The 18,325-nt window shown below is 46.4% G+C and overlaps 1 protein-coding gene across 2 annotated transcripts; it reads right to left on the reverse strand.

Moving 5' to 3' along the window:
- Positions 1–527: 527 nt before the first annotated feature.
- Positions 528–17,280, reverse strand: LOC111849325 (myosin-11-like). Of its 2 annotated transcripts, XM_072704895.1 has the most exons (41): positions 17,227–17,280; positions 14,873–15,234; positions 14,301–14,457; positions 12,971–12,998; positions 12,182–12,281; positions 11,330–11,422; positions 11,099–11,162; positions 10,751–10,849; positions 10,463–10,606; positions 10,207–10,302; positions 9,982–10,100; positions 9,687–9,839; positions 9,388–9,561; positions 9,137–9,310; positions 8,889–9,003; positions 8,490–8,662; positions 8,267–8,388; positions 8,084–8,153; positions 7,824–7,984; positions 7,570–7,678; positions 7,358–7,489; positions 7,056–7,262; positions 6,639–6,776; positions 6,425–6,548; positions 6,134–6,305; positions 5,548–5,760; positions 5,295–5,439; positions 4,888–5,094; positions 4,616–4,720; positions 4,331–4,483; positions 3,737–3,985; positions 3,438–3,650; positions 3,098–3,310; positions 2,733–2,894; positions 2,497–2,625; positions 2,313–2,401; positions 2,114–2,237; positions 1,822–2,030; positions 1,416–1,524; positions 1,157–1,329; positions 528–888 (listed from the first exon to the last, which is right to left on the reverse strand). In XM_072704895.1, exons 2-41 carry the CDS (start codon positions 15,221–15,223, stop codon positions 774–776), a joined length of 5,883 nt encoding a protein of 1,960 aa, XP_072560996.1. In that variant the 5' UTR covers positions 15,224–15,234; positions 17,227–17,280; the 3' UTR covers positions 528–773. The 2 variants fall into 2 exon arrangements, with proteins under 2 accessions (XP_072560996.1, XP_023677874.2); XM_023822106.2 differs by lacking the exon at positions 17,227–17,280 and having other exon boundaries at positions 14,873–15,621.
- Positions 17,281–18,325: the final 1,045 nt, after the last annotated feature.

The raw sequence follows: 18,325 nt of genomic DNA on the forward strand, positions 1-18,325 counted from the left end.
TAGCTGAGAGTTTTTTCCGTACTTTTTGCCCATTTACTTCCTGCATCACATCGGTGATCTTTATATGCTCCTTCTCTGCATCCTTGCCTGGGATGTTATTGGAATGGAGTGCCACGTAAGGAAAGGCTGTGTACCATGTAACTACAGTACATGTCACTGTGCATTAAAAACACTCTTGATGTGAGAATATCCCATGAAATTCGGATTGTGCTTTAGTGCAATTTTTCCCAATCTGGTCTGCAGGGATGCACAGACGGTCCACAGTTTTTGCTCCCTCTCAGCTCCCAGTAGGAGGAAATATGTGGACTGTCTGTGGGTCCCTGAGAACCGGTTTGGGAAACACTGCTTAGGTACAAACCAAAATGCAGTTCCACAAATATTGTTGTTTGAAACAATACAGGGACACAAGCAGAAAATTCTATAAGCTGGATAAATCTATCAATCAAAAAAACTTTTTTTGCAGGAAACTGAAGAAGATCACTGACTTTCAGACCCAGGAATCAAAACACTCTACAGCACATGAAAGATTCATTTTAAGTGTTTATTCTGTCACTCTTGCATCTTGAATGCATTTCAGGGCTTAGTAGATTATATGTGGGGGCGGCGGTAATACAAACAATGAAGGGATTGTAGCAGTTTAGAAGAGAACAGCTAGAACATCCAATGAGAAGAATCTATTAAGACTTAAAGAGGACTGGAAGGGAAAGAGCCGGTATCTGTTTCGGAGCCACAGGAAGCGAAGGTCTGGCTGCTGTAGGACGAGTGGATGGTCCTCACTTCTCGCCTGCCTTGGTGTCCTGCTCTTCTAGAACAGCCTTGCCAGCACCACCACCCACCCTCCTGGACCCAGAGCGCCGAAAAGAGCCGAAGGAAGCTTCGTTCCCCTGCCTGAGAAAACCAGTGCCAGTGAGGAACAGAGAGCAGATGTCAAGGTGTTTGGGTAAGGAGCACTTAGGGGGACGGAGAAAGAGACGATAGAGGCAGAGGTTAGAGAGCAGCTTGCCTACAGAGGTCAAGGGGATCACAGTAACTCAGAGACACATACCAGCAATCCTGGACGTCCAAGCATTGCATGAGAAGGACTCAAAGAGGAGATAGAGAGGACTGAGCAAGCTGCTGGGACGCCACATGAGCCAAAGTGGCTGCACTCGCCCACCTGAGTCTGCTCTTCAGGGTGTTGACTTCCCGGTTCATGGTGTCGTTGGCTTCCGTGGCCTCGTCTAGCTCCCTCTGCAGCTTCCTGCGCACAGTGGCGCCACGCTGGGACTCCTCCTCCACATCCTCCAACTGCTGCTTGAGCTGCCTCACCCGAGCCGTGGCTTTGTCCGCCTGTGGCACCAGCGTGACATGTGACAGGTACCTCGCTACTTCCGCCACATAACTCCTATGCTAGGCCAGTGATGCAGCCCCCCTACCTGGTCTTTATGCTGTTCTGCTTGCTTGCGCTCGTCCTCAGTCTGGAGAAGTAGGTCTTTCAGCTTCTTATCCTTCTGACGCATTATCTTGGCTGTGGCTTGCTTCTCCCTGAACAGGGGAGCACCAGCGAGGATACCAAAAAGCATAGCCCAGTTAAACACCACAAGCTCGACTAAAGCTGACAGGCGACCACACCTTGTCAATGTATGCACTCAGTCTCTGGGACAACCTTCCGTTTATCATCAGGTCCCCTTCTTCAATTACCGATTTTAGATCCTATCTGAAAGCTTGTTTGTTCAGAATGGCTTTCACTCCAGATTAACTACAGTATATCACTCTGTTATAGTGATATAAAACAGTTATAAAAACTGTTATAGTACCAAGGCTGATGGGGCCCTTTCTCACCTGTTCTCCTGCTCCAGCTGATCCTCTAGCTCTTGAACCCTGGCTTCAAGGGCACTAACGGAGCTCTTGACCTTGGATTTGGACTGGCTCTCCATGTCCTCCAGCTTGGCCTTCAGTTCTTTGTTGTGCCTTTCCAGCGTCTGTTGCGTGCTCTTGTTCCTCTGCATGGCGGCACGCGCTTCCTGAAGCTCATTGTTCAGCTGCTCTGTCTTGAGAATAAAGAAGAGAAGCATACAGGTGGTGTGAAACATGTATGGAAAAGAGACAAACTTCTGGATTTGACCGTTCTTACTTGCTGCATGCTTTTCCTTAGCTTGTCATTCAAGGTCTCTATGTTGGCTTGTTCTTCCTCCAACTCGTCCTCTAACTCAGCGATCATTGTTTCCAGATGCCTCTTTTCATCAGACAGCACAGACCTGTTCCAGAACATGTATGGTTACCTTCTGGCCTGCTTCCATAGATTAGACATCAAGCATGTCTGTCTTACTTACTTTTCAGAAGAGCTTCTGGCCAGTTCCGCTGAGAGCTCATCCCTGACAGTCTCAACCTGCTTACGAGCTTTTTCTGCTCTTGCCAGCTCCTGATACATCATGAAGACACACAGAATCATCAAAACCTCTAAGTGAATATTACTTTAACCTGAGAGACCATAAGCTCTCTTGTGTGGCTTGATACCTCCTGCATCTGCATCATGCTGGCTTCCATGTCCTTGGCCTTCCTCTCAGATTCCTTAGCAGTGGCCAGGAATTCTTCCTGACCAGTCTGGGTGTCTTCCAGCTCCCTCTGGATGTCCTTCATCTGGGTCTGCAAGACATGACATGGGTCAGCCAGCGAGGGACAAATGAAGATGCCAAAATACAATACATATTCTTTATTGAGTGGCCATGTTTATGGGATTCTACGGTTCTGACCTGGATCTTTCGCAACTGTTTGGTGGCTTCATCTCGGCTTTTGTTGGACATCTCGGTTTGGGCCTCCATGTCCTTCAGATCTCCCTCCAGCTTCTTTTTTGCAGCAGACGCTAAGGCTCTCTGCTTGCGCTCATCATCCAGTTCTGTCTCCAGCTCACGTACCTAGAGAGGTCACAGATGAGAATTTATGCCCACAATCTTACAGGTTTAGCTCCAAAAAGGGACCCATCTGATGTACTGTTACTCTGGATGAAAATGATGCACCAATGATGGTCATATTGATGTTATCCTTAGTGTTGTTGTCAATGGCCAGTACAGCCATGAGCTCCTCAATCAAAATAGCTGACATGAGACCATCTCAGCACCTGTTTGGCCAGCTGCTTCCTCTTCTCCTCTCCCATTTCATCCTTGCCCTGTAAGTCACGCTGGAACTGAGCCTTCATGGCCTGCATGTTGACCTGCAGCCTAAGTTTGGCATCTTCGGCTGCCTGCAGCTCATCCTCTAGCTCCTCCACCTGAGTCTTCATCTCTTGCACCAAAGCCTCCAGGTTGCATTTTGATTTCTCAAGGTCATGTAGCTACAGGAGAGGAAGTATTTAATCCAGATTTCACCAAAATAATGCAGTGGATAGTAATTCAGCAAATACTTTTTATTATGTGCATTGAGTTCCAAATAGCTTCCTCAGCAGTAGAAGCATGACTCACATTCTTTCCTACGTCATCCTTAGAGCTGATCAGCGTCTCCAGCTCTGAACGCAGTGCCTTGTTTGTCCTCTCCAGCTCCTCCTGAGTGTCTCGAGATTCCTCCAGGGCCTGAGTCAGTGACAGCACCTTGCTTTCCTTATTCCTGGCCTCTGCCTCAGCATGGTCACGCTCCTCTGCATGTTTGCTGGAGATGCTCTTCTCGTCAGCAAGCACCTGAAAGGTACAGGGAGGGTGAAGGTGCCAGAGAGATGGCAAAACAGCTGCACACATCTCCTACACTCAGAAAATTCTTGACCTACCTGGTCGAACTTTTTCTGCTTCTTCTCTAGGTTGGACACCACTTGTCTCTGGTTGTCCAAATCCACCATGAGGTCCCCCAGCTCCTGCTGCAGACGGTTTTTGGTCTTTTCCACCTTTTCATATGCTGAGGTCTTCTCTTCAATCTGAGTAGTTGCTGCCTCCAGCTCTCGTTGCAGCCGTTTCTTACTTTCTTGTAGAACTTCCACATTGCTGGCAAACTCATCGATCTTCTTCTTAGCATCTGACAGCTGGGGACACAGGGAGGAAAAGCCTCATTTATTGCAAAGGTAGGCAAATGGAAACCAGAGGAGACGCAAACTCAACTGTAGCACTCAGGGGCCAATTGACTTCTCTGGGGGGAGGGGCTCCAAAGCTGACATCAGCATGGGCACGTAGATGTAACCAATTTAACTAAATGTTCAGTTTTTCCCAAGGCTGAGTGGGGCCCAGATGTTTGCCAGGGCCCAAGGCTTTAGCTTAGGATATCCTAAAGTGCTTCTTCTTTACCAGGATCACCAAATTTACACTTAATCATCCAAGGCTCAACCTGACTCTTCCCTTGTCCCAACTATACCCCCAAAACAAGGCCTCACCTGCACGTTGAGAGAAGATGCCTGTCTCTCTGCGTTCCTCTTAGCCTCAGTCTCCTCTTCGAGTTGCTCCTGCAGTCCGCTGCAGTCCTCCTCAGCCTGACGCAGCCGTGTGTAGGCACTCAACTTCTGCCGTGTCTCTTCTGCAAGCAGTTCCTGGAGTAAAGTGGAGATAATGCTAAAGATGCTAAAATGTGCTAAAAGGTTCTCAGGTGCAAAGGTGGCATTTTAAGAGGGAACAAAGAGGAAATACCAGCAGCCTGGCAAGCATGTAAGCAAATTAAACACCTGTGTGTCCTGGAGCTGGGATGCCATGCTGGAAACCTCTTTGGTTAGCTTGATATTCTTGCTTTCAGCTTCATTGAGGAGTTTTGTTGCGCTTTCTTGGTCCATCTATAAGAATTGGACAGAAACTGGCTCAATGGAGAACTCTCTACAATCGTGCCATTAGTTGCTTTCTGATGGTTGTCACTGATCTTGTCAATCTCTGGTCTAAATGAGTTACACATGATTTCTCAGGGGCAGAGGCAGTATGGGGCGGAACCAGAGGCTTCACTTACCAGAACTTTGGAAAGCTGTTCTCCCAGCTCTCCCTTCTTCCTCTCACTGTCACTGAAGTGAGCCTGCAGCTCAGCCAACTGGCCCTCAACCTTCTTTCGCTTTTGCTCTGCCTCCTGCTTTGCCTCAGTAAGTGATTGGACGACTGCACTTAGCTCTGCGGACTCCTGCTCCAATGACTGCTTCGCCTTGTCCAAAGTAGCCTTTGCCTGCATTGGGATCGTCAATGAGCTTGAAGCCTTGCTCTACTTTTCCATCTAGTTTTCCATCATCTAGTTACTTTGCATAATCAATGTAATACAAATAACCTTGAACAATTGTTCAACCATTGTTATAGCTATACAGTTCCTGAATTTAACTACAGCTAATAAACCTGAACCTAAATGGTTTCTTAAATCTATGCCCGTACCCGTTTAGACTGCTCCAGCTGCTCGGTAAGGTCCTCCATCACCTGGATGTGCTTCTTCCTCATCTCTTGTACCTGAGCCTCATGTGTTCGGCCTTCTTCTTCCATGGCTTTCTTGAGCTGAGTTACCTCCTGTTCCCGTTTTGCCCTGGATGAGGATACATTGCTATATTTACAAGACTTGACATATTTCCATCTATTACCGTATTTTATTGTTCTTTGTCAGAGCAGATTAGGCTATGGGACATGTAGTAACCGGAGGTCTTGTTGTGTAGCGGTGTTGTCCAGGGTGTCCTCCAGCTCCGAGCGCAGAGCCTCCAGTTCCTCTCCCAGGTCATGCTTGGCCTTCTCAGCCTTGGTGCGAGCGGTCCGTTCTGTCTCCAAGTCCTCCTGCAGTTCTGACAGCTTCCCCTCCAGTTCGCGGATCCTCTTCATCATGTTGTTCTTCTGGAGAGTCTCCTCGTCCAGGCTGTAGGGCAGAGGTGAACTGTTCAAATCCATAAAGTAAAAATCCAGACCAAAATTTTGTTTCAACGAGCCAGCTGAGTATAAAAAGTCACCATCACTAAGTGCTCAACTGGTTAGTTGAAAAAAAATCTTTGTTACTTTCTGGACCTGAACTATCCACCTCTGCTGTAGGGTAGAGCTGCCTTCAGCTATTGGGCCTTCAGCTGCTGTTCATAAGTGCAACATCTGTAACAAGCTTTGGTGGATTTAGTAAAGCTACTGTACTATCAGGGTGCTGGATGTCTAATGCACATGAATGTCTAACTGTACTAGGGCACAGTTTTAATGAGAAGACCACAAAACATCTGCTTGGAATCACAGGCCAAAGGGCACACCGTGCCACGATTGCTTCCAGCTCCTGCTCCTTCTTGGCCAGCTGGGCCTTCAGTTCTGTGATCTGAGCCTGCAGGTCAGCCATCTGCTCCTGAAGGTCAGCGCAGTCGGCCTCCAGCTTCCTCTTAGCTTTATCCAGGTTCTGTCGACTTTTCTCCTCCTTTTGTAAACGCACTACAAAGATTACAGATGTCCCTCAACAATCACATATCAAATTACATGTGTTTCTAATATACAATCCTAGAACTTCCTAAAGGTAACAAATGAAATGCATTGAAGTTTTGCAAATGTACCCTCTACTTCAGAGATCATGGATTCAAGTTTGGCCTTCAGCTTGGTAAGGTTTTTGGATTTCTCTTCTTCCTCAGTCAGGTTGATGCTAAAGTCGGAGATTCTCTCTTCCATGAGCTTCCGCTCCTAAAATAGTCATCAAAATTGAACTGACTTGAACTCTTGTGATCTGTAGCACACTGCACTTTCCTCCAGTTACATGGGAAGTGCATTCACCTTGAGCAATTTATTAGTCTGGTCCTTCAAAGCCAGGAGGTCATCCTCCTGCTTCTTCATCTTGCTTTCCAGTGTGACCTTCTCCAGGTGAAGTTTTTGACGGACATCTTCTCCTCCCTCCAGTTGCCTCTCCAGCTCCTGAGCAGAGCATGTCAACATCATTTTGCTACCAATGGATGTGTAGTTCTATGGTTCTGAAGGTCAGGTCTGTTTTGCAATAGCCATCTTTCTTTAAAGTGCAATCTAATATGTACTGTGTAATTCTGCCTATGGAAAACAAGCATTTTTAGGGGATGATACTCAGGGCACCTTTTTTTAGCATTGTTGCCTTTTGTCTGACCTGGCTGGCAGTTGCCTGGCAACATTGCTCAAGAAGTTGCCTTGTGTATCATCACCTTTACTGAAGAGATGTGAAACCTGGATCTGCTGCAGCAACTTCTTTTTCTCCAACTCTAAGGCCTGACTCCGCTCTTCCTCCTCTTCTACCCGTGCCTCCATCTCATGCACGAGCTCCTCCAACTCCTGCTTCCTGGCAGCGAGGCGTACCCTCATCTCCTCGGCCTCCATGTGCAGCTCTGTCTCGACCTGCAGCTGTTCCTGCAGCTGATTCCTCTCCTCCAGCAGCTACGCGACCCAGGAAGAGAGCCGTCCTGAGTGCACTATCAACCTCGACTCCACCCCTGAGGCAAGCTTGTCAGATGACTGCTCAGTCCCCATACCTGTGAGTGCTTCAGGGTGATCTCTGTCAGTTCTGCCTCTGTTCTATGTGCTAGATCTCTTGCCTTTTGGAGTTCTTCCTCCTTCTGAATCATCTCTTCTTCTTGCCGAGTCACTTGCAAGAGTGGCTTTACCTGAGAATACAGATTGCTCAGTTAAGATAAAGCTCTAAGGCTAAATAAATAAGTAATGGCATCTAAAATCATTTAGTCACCTTAGTAAAGAGCTTCCACCACTGCCAGTTGTGCAGCTTAAGATAGGAAGCACAGTTTCTCTGGATCACCTTCATGGCTGTCATCTGCTGTTGCCTCTTAGCAAAAGCCCTGGAGAGGGGAAATGGGAGTAGAAATGCATGGAAAAGTACAGCATCCTATAGTGTCCGGAAAGTCATGAAGGGAACATCTCTGTGGTAATCCTGAATCACTGCAGGACATGCTCCCCTAGTGGTGATTGGAAAAATTGTCTCACTTTCTGGCCAGTGAGCCTCGGGCCAAGGATTGAAAGGCGACAATGATGATGGTGACTTTAGTGTCCCTCTCCTCCTCCAGCTGGGCAAGGACACCAGTACGGAAGAATATCTTGCTCAGGCCAATTCGGTACAAGTTCAGGTCCATATCCAGGTGCTTCAGCTGAACAAGGAAGTTGAGGATAGTCATGTGGAAGCATTCTTCTGAAGACACCAGTGTCGTGGCACAAGCAGACTTCAGGAGAACATGGTTATGACTTACCATAAGGCAACATGCCTGCTTGCTATCCATGAAGCCCTTGGGAATAGTGCTAGCAGCCAAGATTTCATAACTGCGTGGAGATTTAAATAGTGTGTCATGCATTTTGACCTGCATCAAATGTTATGCTACATTGAATGTGAACATCAGGAGGATCCACTTCTGCAGCAATAGCATAAGACCAACCGCTGGCGGAACTCTTGGAAGATGATGCGATTGGGGAATCCCTGCCGGCAAATTCGGATCCCCTCCAACACGCCATTGCACCGTAGCTGCTCCAGAACTAGGTGGGCATCTATAATCCCTGCCTGAAGACATTGAAGAGGTGAATTAGAAACAAAAGCCAAGAAAGACAGAGATAATTAAGTCTACACTGCTGCCAAGGGAAACCCTGGGTAAGGGAGCTTACCCTCTTCTTGTGGTTGGGTATGATGCAGCGGACAAAGTTGGGCTGTGTGTTGTGCAGGGTGGTCATAAGCTTGGTCAGGGACTCTTTGTAGAGCTGGCCCACAGTGCGAAACATGCCCTTCTTGGTTTTGGAAGATCCGGGCCCCTTTTGCTCGAGTTTTACAATATGATCCACTGTAAGAAAAGGGTCAAATAGAAGGCTCATGATTTGCGAATAGTTAAAACTGAGGAAGGACACAGTTCAAGAGCTTCTCCTGGTAGCATCACCAGACCCTGTCCAAGAGATGAAGCTAGGAGATGGATGGATGGAAAACATGATGACACAAAATGCAATAAAAAAATAATAAAGCCCAATAACAAGATGACTGATGACAAAAATGGCCTTAGTTCAGGAGGTTACCGTCTTTCCAGAGATCCTGCACAAATTTACTGGAGGAGATGGCAAGGAGCTGCGTTACATTGTCATTGAGTGGGTCCATGTTTTTAGTCAGCCATGAAGCGGCATTGTAGTCTACCTGCAAAACAATCCCAATAAATGTGGTACTTTATAAAAACTGAAGTATGATAATGTACAAAGACAATGCATCCCGTTCTGGGAAAATGGGGCAGATTCTGGCATTTTCATCAGAAAGACAGCATTCTTCCCACCTTGCCAGCATAATGAAGCACGGAGAACTCCGTCTTGGACTTCAGTTGCTTGGGCTTGGCAAACTTGCAGTGGTTTCCTTGAGTGTTCATGAGCTTCTCCACGAAGGAAACATCTGTGGCTTTCGGAAACAAGCACTCCTCGTCCAGTAGGGCTAGGATGCCTGGCAGGTTGCTCTGAAAGAGGGATCTGTGTTAAACATTACCCTGAAAACGGCATAGTTAGAACAGAGAAGGAGACCAACAAGGCATACTGGCTTCTCAATGAGTTCAATACAAGGCTGTAGGTCCAGGCCAAAGTCAATGAAGCTCCATTCGATGCCCTCTTTCTTGTACTCCTCCTGCTCCATAATGAACATGGTGTGGTTGAAGAGCTGCTGCAGTTTTTCATTGGTGTAGTTAATGCACAGCTGCTCAAAGGAGTTATCCTGTGGGACATCACAGCTATGAACATATTGCACCTTTAACAAAAACCAATGTAAGGCTTCATGGCCTCTTGTGGTTACGATGCTGCATCCTGGCCTCTCCTGACTGGCAGCAGGAAAGCTCTCACCTTGAAGATCTCAAAACCTGCTATGTCCAGGATTCCCAAGAAGGTGGCCCCCTGACGCTTGGTTTTGTCCAGTGTCTTGTTGACACGAGTCAGAATCCAGAGAAACAGGCGTTCATACATCGCCTTAGCTAAAGCCTCAACTGAAAAATCGGCCTGGAAAAATGAGGCAGAGAATATCTAGTGTTTTGTACTGAAATATGAATAACAAAAGTATAACTATGATAAGTAAATATAACTGTCTACTACATACATGTATGAAAATGTCATTTGATGAAGGACTTGAATCAGTTTGTACCTGTTCTTTAGTCTGGGTTTTCTGGACCAGTTCTCGGCCCACTTTGATGCGTGGGGTGAGAATAGCCCGTGTGAAATCCGTCACATTGATGCCCTGCAGGTGACACACCTTCTGGGCCACTGCAAGGTTCAGGATATTAAATGTAGAAAGATAGACCAGTTTAAAGGAAAGGACTTCGCCCACAAACCTTGTGCACTGTCTATAAATATAAGCCTCCTTTGTCACCTGTATTGTCGGGCATGGTGGCCTGTTCCTGGTTCCTCTCATTCTTGAACTCAATGTTTCCCAGCTGCAGGACAGTGGACACCACCTTCAGGATCCCTAAAGTGGGCACACAGGTGGCCAACACACGTTACTAATTCAGGTTCCCTGAAGCTACTCCAGAGAAAGAACTTCAGGGAGACTCATCCTGTGTCTTGGGACATCCCATGAAGGGAGGTGATCCAAGGCATAGACAGAGGTGAGAGCAAGGTAGGCTCACCTATCTTCTCCTCCTCAGTGAACCCCATGATGTCCATGGCTCCTAGAGTTTCAGTGAACAGCTCATCATCCTGCTGCCCTGGGATTTGTATGTGTCCTGCCTTCAGGAAGTGATAATCGCTGAAGTTCTCCAGCAGGAACTCCTCTGCAAGATGCAACGAAAGTCTTTCAGGGTTAACAAGTGTACCATACAGAATTGGGCTGATTCCACCTTGACTGTCAGGTTCAGAATGAAAGATCTCAGCTACATAATCAACAGGACACATATACCAGATTAACAAATCTATACCTCGCATCCTATCTTTGGCCCCAGCCAATAAGTAGTAGAAGATGTGAAAGGATCTCTCAGTTTCGGATTGCCGGATACAGCGGGATTTTTCCAGAAGGTCTGTGGTGGTTGAAGAGCTGAGGAAACATTTGTGGACAGTGCTGGTTTGTGCCCATGTCACTTCTTACAAAGGCTTCTTTGGTGAGCAGCAGAGAAGCAGAGGATTCCATCATCTTACCAAAACCCCTAGAAGTGACTCTTTTGATTTTAATAAGAAACCATGTTAAAACTGCAAAAGTGGGATTTTAAATAAAGACAGATGATTTAGCTCAGCTTTCGTCCTCTTGCTTAATATCTGTGAAAGGATACAGGTGTCAATGTTGGCTCCAACTATATATCCTGTCACGTCAAAGTTGATGCGGATGAATTTGCCCTACCGAAGAGAGAGCAAGAGAAGATGTCACTTAGCATCATCCCGCTGCTGCATGCTGGGTAAATCTTGACAGTACATTAAAACCAGTACCTAAGAGGACCTTTGGAATGAAAATACATTCCACTGTAAGATAAACGGCATTTAAACTTATATGAGTGTTTGCTTACGAATCGGGAGGAATTGTCATTCTTGACGGTTTTAGCATTTCCAAAGGCCTCCAGGATGGGATTGGCTTCCAAGAGTTGTTTCTCTAGCTCCCCCTAATGGAACCAAAATGCAAATGTTATTTAGCATCAAAGAATGACATCATAAGAACAGTGAACATGGAGACATTCTCAGATGAAGAAAAATAAATTGAAGTCATTTATAAAGACACATTTGACACTAGTGAACCACTAAAGCAGGGCTTGAAAATATCCATCCACCTGCCCATCCATCCACCTGCCCATCCATCCATCCATCCATCCACCTGCCCATCCATCCATCTATCCGTCCGTCCGTCTATCCATACATACATACATACATAGATCCCTCCTAGGGAAGGGCTTGGGTTTGGGTAAAGACCCAAATAGTGATGCATCGTAGCTCAAAAGGAAGGACCAGACCCCACTGGAGCCAAAGACCTCAAACCCGAGTGTCAAACACTGAGCAGCCACCACTGCGCACTACTGGGTGAGTTTTCACCTTCAGAGAAGATGACTTTTGTGTTCTGTCCCACAAAAATGTCTTTTAGTATTGTTTTATTTTATTTTTCATTTTTGACCCGTTTGGCCAAAATGTCCAAAAAAATGGATGTAGCTGAGATGTAATTTAATTAACCATAAAATGTAAGTTAATTGTTAAAATAAGATTTGTTTCGCACAGCCCACCAAAACAAGTTATGTCAGTAAATTCTGTTACAATTGTCAGAATCCCTGAGACTATAATGATGTTAAGGAGTAAACAGTTTGTTCTGTCATGTGATTCTCTGTTTATGATCCCCCACAGGAGCTGTGGCAGATGGGATAGCAGACACTCACGGCGGAGGACTCCCTCCTGCCCTTGCTCGACGAGGCCATCATAGCGAGATACTGGATGACTTTTTTCGTGTTCTCGGTTTTCCCGGCACCAGACTCGCCTCTGTGGGTGAAACGAATCAATTGGGGGTTGGGTGGGGATGTAATTATTCAGAAACCACCTCCCTGCTTAACCTGGAATACCCTGACTAGGCAATTACAGGAACATTCCTTGCTAAAATGTGCTAAATGTTCTCTTTTTAACGAGAAGTTTACAAAGCTGCCCACGAGGATCATGGGAAATCCATCCCCCGCCCCCATGCACAGCTCAGTTGATTTGTAGATCCCCAAGCCTCGCTGCCATTGGCTGAATCCTCCCAAGCTGCTGCTCCCTCCTGGTTCTGTGGATCGGCTGGCACACAGTGGGCTTTTTAACGTCAGGCGGGAGCTATTAACAATAACCTGAACATTTAAGTCTTCCTGAACTGTCACAAACAGGGAGACGCCACCTAGATCTCTTGTAATGTTGAGCACCAACCTGACGGTACCAGCATGTGATGGTTGTAAGCTGAATCTTCACCCGATTCCAGTGCATGGGCTGTAATTTACTAGTGATTTAACTCCTACACATAACCCCGCTTTACAGCCCATCTCCACTGCAGGGGTACAGATGTAATGTGGAAAGGTGGAGGAATGCACTGGAATCAGGTTACAACGAATTAAGATTCAGCTTACAACCATCACATGTCGGTACGGTCAGACCAGTGCTCACCAGTGCCTGAGAAGTGAGTGCCAGTGGTTGTCTGTACTCACGTGCAGAGGATGGACTGATCCTGCCGTTCTGTAGGGGATAAACAAACAGATGGGCATGAAATAGACGTTACCTCTGTCTCAGGGAATGAGATTCTGATGAGCGGGACGAGATAAAGCCTGTAGTGGACCACCAGGGGGCAGGGAAGGGCCACCAATTCTATCTCAGAGAACAGACAGCACCGTCACCCCAAGGAACTTAATGCTGTTTATAAATAAAGTTTATTTTTTAAAGTAGCAAAGCAGATTCCCGTAGGGAAGAGACGGCTTCTGGTTCCGTGGGTAATGAAATGGAACCCGGGGGACACTGTGTCCAATGAAGGCTTTTGGAAGGAGGATTATTTCGGCAGGACTAATTGCGCCTTGGAGAGGATTTCGCATCATTCAGAGACCGACCGTCTGCAGCCTGTAGGAGCATCTGGAGGCAGAGTTCACCGTTCCTGCCCCAAACCCAGTCAAAGACGATCTTACAGCGCAGTGGTGCGCTGGCAAACTGACCCATTAAAGATACGATGCCAACAGTTCCCAGAGCAGGGCAAAAATAGCACCTCTCTTCGTTTGGTTTGTGAAAGAGCGGGTGAAAATGGCACCAAAGCGTCAACGCGACACGCAACACGAGACAGACGTGTGATCACACGTTTTTGATGCTGTTGGTGCATGCTTTGGTGGGGGGGGGGGGGGGGGGGTTGTCCAGCGTGATGCCTGTGTCGTGTTTCATTAAAAGACCCTTACAGAGAGGCATCGACGGCAGCCGGATGGAAGTATCCGTAGGCGTATTCCAATGTGGAATACCCATAATCCCATTCCATGTGTCCTCCATGAGCTTCACAGAGGAGCCACTGAAGATCTATACAGTTAGCCGGACATCTACAGCACCGACCGGACCCTGCCTGAATCAGAGTCACATCTCTGATCAGAGCATTAGTTAACATGCTGAAAATCAACAGAGAGTTAAAATCTAAAGCATAACCCCGATTTATATTATCTGGTTAACCTAGCTTGTTTACATGGAAATGGTTTCCAGGACTGGCAATTCTCACGCATGTGGCGTGAAATCTTGTGGAAAATCTATGTTATTCCATTATAAACCCTAAAATTAGCTACATCAAATGCATTGGGTGGTTTGCAATCGGTACAGACTATCTACAAGGTAAAATAACTGTAACATGCATGTAAATGTTCGTGCAGACTAGTCTCGAATTGAAAATCTCACGCCAGTCAGCTGACTAAAGTTGGCAACCCTGGGCCTCTGCCTGGGCAGTGAGCAGATTCGTCCCCTGCACCTTTTCTGCTGTCTGTGTCAACGGGGGGGGGATCCAGCCGGCCCACTCACCTTGCATCATGTTGCGGTACGCACTGTCGGTGACGGCGTAGATGTGAGGAGGCACCTCATGCCGCTTCTTCCCCTTGTACATCTCCACGATGTGCCCCGAGTAGATGGGCAGCATCTTGTAGGGATTCACCACCACGCAGAACAGGCCTGAGTACGTCTGCGGGACAGCACAGCGCACCGGGGGGGGGGGGGATTCAGTGGCGTTAACACACTCATGCACGTTTCAGAAAGAGCAGTAGGACTGGGGGCTAACGTCACCTTGGATGAGTTACGGGGAGAAGTGAGTATTTGGAAATGAGACACGTGACAATTTTACCTGCTGGAATAACCAGCCACGGTTCAGCTGTGTTCCTGATTTAGGAGATGCTGAAGCAGCATGTTCTGCTACCCAGCCAGCAACGATCTTCAGACGCCACTCATTAGCTATTTATTTCATTTCTTATCTACGTCTGTGAGGAAGCAGGGGCCTCAAAGTGATGTTTGTGGTGACTAATGTGACACCGTGAGCTTGGAGGATTGTGCATCTAGCTGTCTTCATGAGACCTGGCCATTGACGGCGGCTTCATACTCACGTAGATCAGCCCCGAGAAGTACCTCTCCCTCAGGTTGTGCAGGACCGCTGCCTCGTTGAGGTACGTCAGCTCAGCCATGTCCTCCACCCTGCTGAACTTGGGCGGGTTCATCTTCTGGATGTCATCCTTGCACAGCGCCACCTGCTGTCCACCATCCTCCAGCTCCACCAGCACTTCATCGCCACGCTCCTCCTTGACGCTGGCCGCCTCGAACCCGAGCCGCTCCGACGGGACCCACACCAGCTTCCGGGCGGCCCAGTCGGCCTGGGCCATGGGGCTGTTCGCCGAGTCTCGCGCCAGATGGAGGAAGCTCTCGTCCTTGGTCGAGACGCTGCTAAGCTTCTTAGCCATCTTGAGATGGGCTGGCATGTTTGCAGACATATCACATCAAACAATAGCATTTCATAATGGGCCACAGCTTAATGTTTGGGTTTTGCCCACATTTTTTGCCCTGGAGTTTATATAGTACCAGTCGAATTTTTACTTTTTTTGGTTGTAACAAAACATAACAATTTTCAGTCTGCATAGTCAGCAATAGTGTCAAAATAACGTTAACTTTTACTGGTGTATTTTGGGGTTAGGACCTCATAACCACCTGCCTCCTCCCCATACTCAGGTGACTGGAAGGGTTTTATTTGTCCCTGTCACTGAGGAGTCTCCCTGCCCGGGCACTCTGTCGTCGCCCTTTTAGCAAACATCCCGGCGACATACACGGATATCCTCCATATTTACCTGTCAATCTTATTAAAAACGCTCAGATAAGCGAACAAGCCCCAAGCGGACAGAGAGAGACGCTGTTCTGTGTGTTCAGTAGCATTCAGGACCCCACAGCAGTGGCGGGCAAGGAGGCCGATTTCTCAAAACAGCCTGGTTCTGGTGTTGGGTGTTATGAAAAACCCAGAGTGTGGTTAAGCGTCTTCAAGGCCCCAGAACATTCCATCACGTTTCACATTTATGGTCGAACCCTTTCATCTGAACCCACTGGGCGGAGCACCTGCCTCGAGGTCAAGCTCTTTGGACGGATTCTTGATGACCCAGTCTATCTGAACAGTCGAGAAGGACCAGTCAGTTTAGTGAGACTTACTTAGAACACATAATTTTTCCAGTGAAATATTCTGACCTGCCATTGTTTACACATGTCTTATTGAACAACCATCAGTATACTTATACCCTTTATCACTTATCTGTTTTGCACTGACCTATATCGCCTTGCACAATGTCTTGTGTTCCTTAATTTTTCTTTCTGTTTAATTTTTTGTCTATTTCATTTTTACTCTCATTTTTGCACACATAATAATGAGCTCTGCAATTTCATCTCTCTGTATACTTGTATATGACTGAGATGACAATAAAGTTTACTTTGACTTGACTTATTAGAAATCACATTAATGTTACCGTTGCCTCCCAACTGTTACCATCACCCCCAGCCAGACCTCCCCAGATAATTTTCTGTGCTGAAGTAGTTGTGGAAGTTGCTCACACTGTACATAAGGCTGAAGACCCCCACTCAAGACTAAAATCTCCTCACAGAGTAAGAGATACAATCACCCTGTTCTCTAAAACACAGCTCTTGGGTGAAGGGGACTGCAGAGGTCTGGGGGGCATGGACCCAAAACCCTACTGTCCCTTTCTGATGCTCAGTGTCCGGGGCGGTAGGGCCCCTGTGGTCCAGGCTTTTTTGCAGCATGCTTCTGTTAGACAGAATGAAGTCTGCAGAGCTGGGCAAACCCAAAGGCTTTAACGAGTTTAATGCAACAGTTTCATTTAACAGCAGGTGCAACACAATTCGGTCAGTTACTCTTCCAACCAGGACAGCATAATTAGCACCAAATCACCAAAATTTACAAACTAACTGTGCTAAGTATCTAAATAAATGGATCAACACTATGACTAAAATGTGATGATCTATATTTTCGTAATAAACGCCAACATTAGTAATGAACTGACACCCCCCCCAGAGCGCTGCCCTGTGTTTCCTGATTCACTGTCACTCTGTACTGCATAAGCGCTTAGATGGATCTGTGAGTGGATGGATGGATGGATGGACAATTATTTTCAAAATTGTTAAAAAAAGTATCAAACTTTTCTTTTAGCAATAAAAAATAACTAATAATAGCTATTAACTAACTCATTGCAAATTATATATACTGTTAAGTATGTGCAACGTCCATGTGTAAAAATGACCTAAACATTTAAAATCTTAAAACACAGAGGGCTTAACTAAATTATACACCAAAATAATGAAAAACTATGCCTAATTAATTTTGTAGACTAATGTATAATCAAATGAATCTGCTCAGCTTCTCTGCAGAAAGTGAGAGTGACATTCCTATTCGTTCTGTATAAATACTCACAGGAGTGCTGAGTAGGTTGCCGATGCGTCGACTGCGCCTCTGCAGATCAGCAGCAGATCAGCAGCCCTTCGCAGTCCAGTCGGCGGTTAAATACCCGTGTCTCACCACGCCTCGGACCTTCCTCTCCAGTGCCCCCCCCCCTCTGCACCACTGTGAATGCCTTTATGCATGCCTGGTAGCACCTTACAGAATGACTTGAGAACAAAGGGACATTTCCGTCTACTCTACCGTCAGCTGCCATTCCTTAGACCAGGGGTCACCAACATGGTGCCCGCGGGCACCAGGATGCCCCCAAGGACCACATGAGTCGCCCGCGGACCTGTTCTAAAAATAGCACAACTCACCAGTGAGCAGCGTCTAAAATTTTATTTTATCCTGTTGCTATTCTTCTTTAATCACATTTGCATTTATACAGATTTGAAAATGACAATATCTAAAAAAAAAAGCATTTAAAGCATGTATGCATGAAGTTTAGATAAGTTTAGAAGGGCGTTTCAAACTGGTAGGCCTTCATATGGCTCAGTACCCGTGAAGTAGCTCTCAGTTTGAAAAAGGTTGGTGACCCCTGCCTTAGACTACGTGCTGAGTAATTAATTCATTACTGTACTTTTATATTAATGGCTATCCTGCGATCGTGCAGGAATATGCATGTATCTCTGAAAGCCCCTTTGCCGCCTGGGGACGTTGGAGGGGGTGAATTGGAATTGTTATGTATCTCAAATATTAGTAATTCATAAACAGTGAGTTACATGATTATATTTTGCATTAAAAATGGTCAGTTAGGTAATGTGTTATGATGCGTCAAATGATAGTATGAAAATCAACACTCGATATGAAAATATCCAGAATTGGGACTGTAAAGAGGACAGATGAAGAGTTCTTCTTTTAGTTGCAGCGTTAGCGCAGTGTCTTTGCTGGCTAGTTTATCTCCGCTTTTGCATTTCGTTTATCTTTATAATAGATGAGTCGTGAAAGTGTTATGTCAGGAAGCTGTGGTAGAAACTGAAACAGCTGCTTTTCACCCCCTCCTATAGAGGTTAAGTATAGTCGTGTCAAACACTTTTAATGATGGCTGCCTTTATAATCTCATCAGATTAAA

The sequence above is a fragment of the Paramormyrops kingsleyae genome, chromosome 22, assembly GCF_048594095.1.
Source record: "Paramormyrops kingsleyae isolate MSU_618 chromosome 22, PKINGS_0.4, whole genome shotgun sequence".
Classification (NCBI taxonomy): domain Eukaryota; kingdom Metazoa; phylum Chordata; class Actinopteri; order Osteoglossiformes; family Mormyridae; genus Paramormyrops; species Paramormyrops kingsleyae.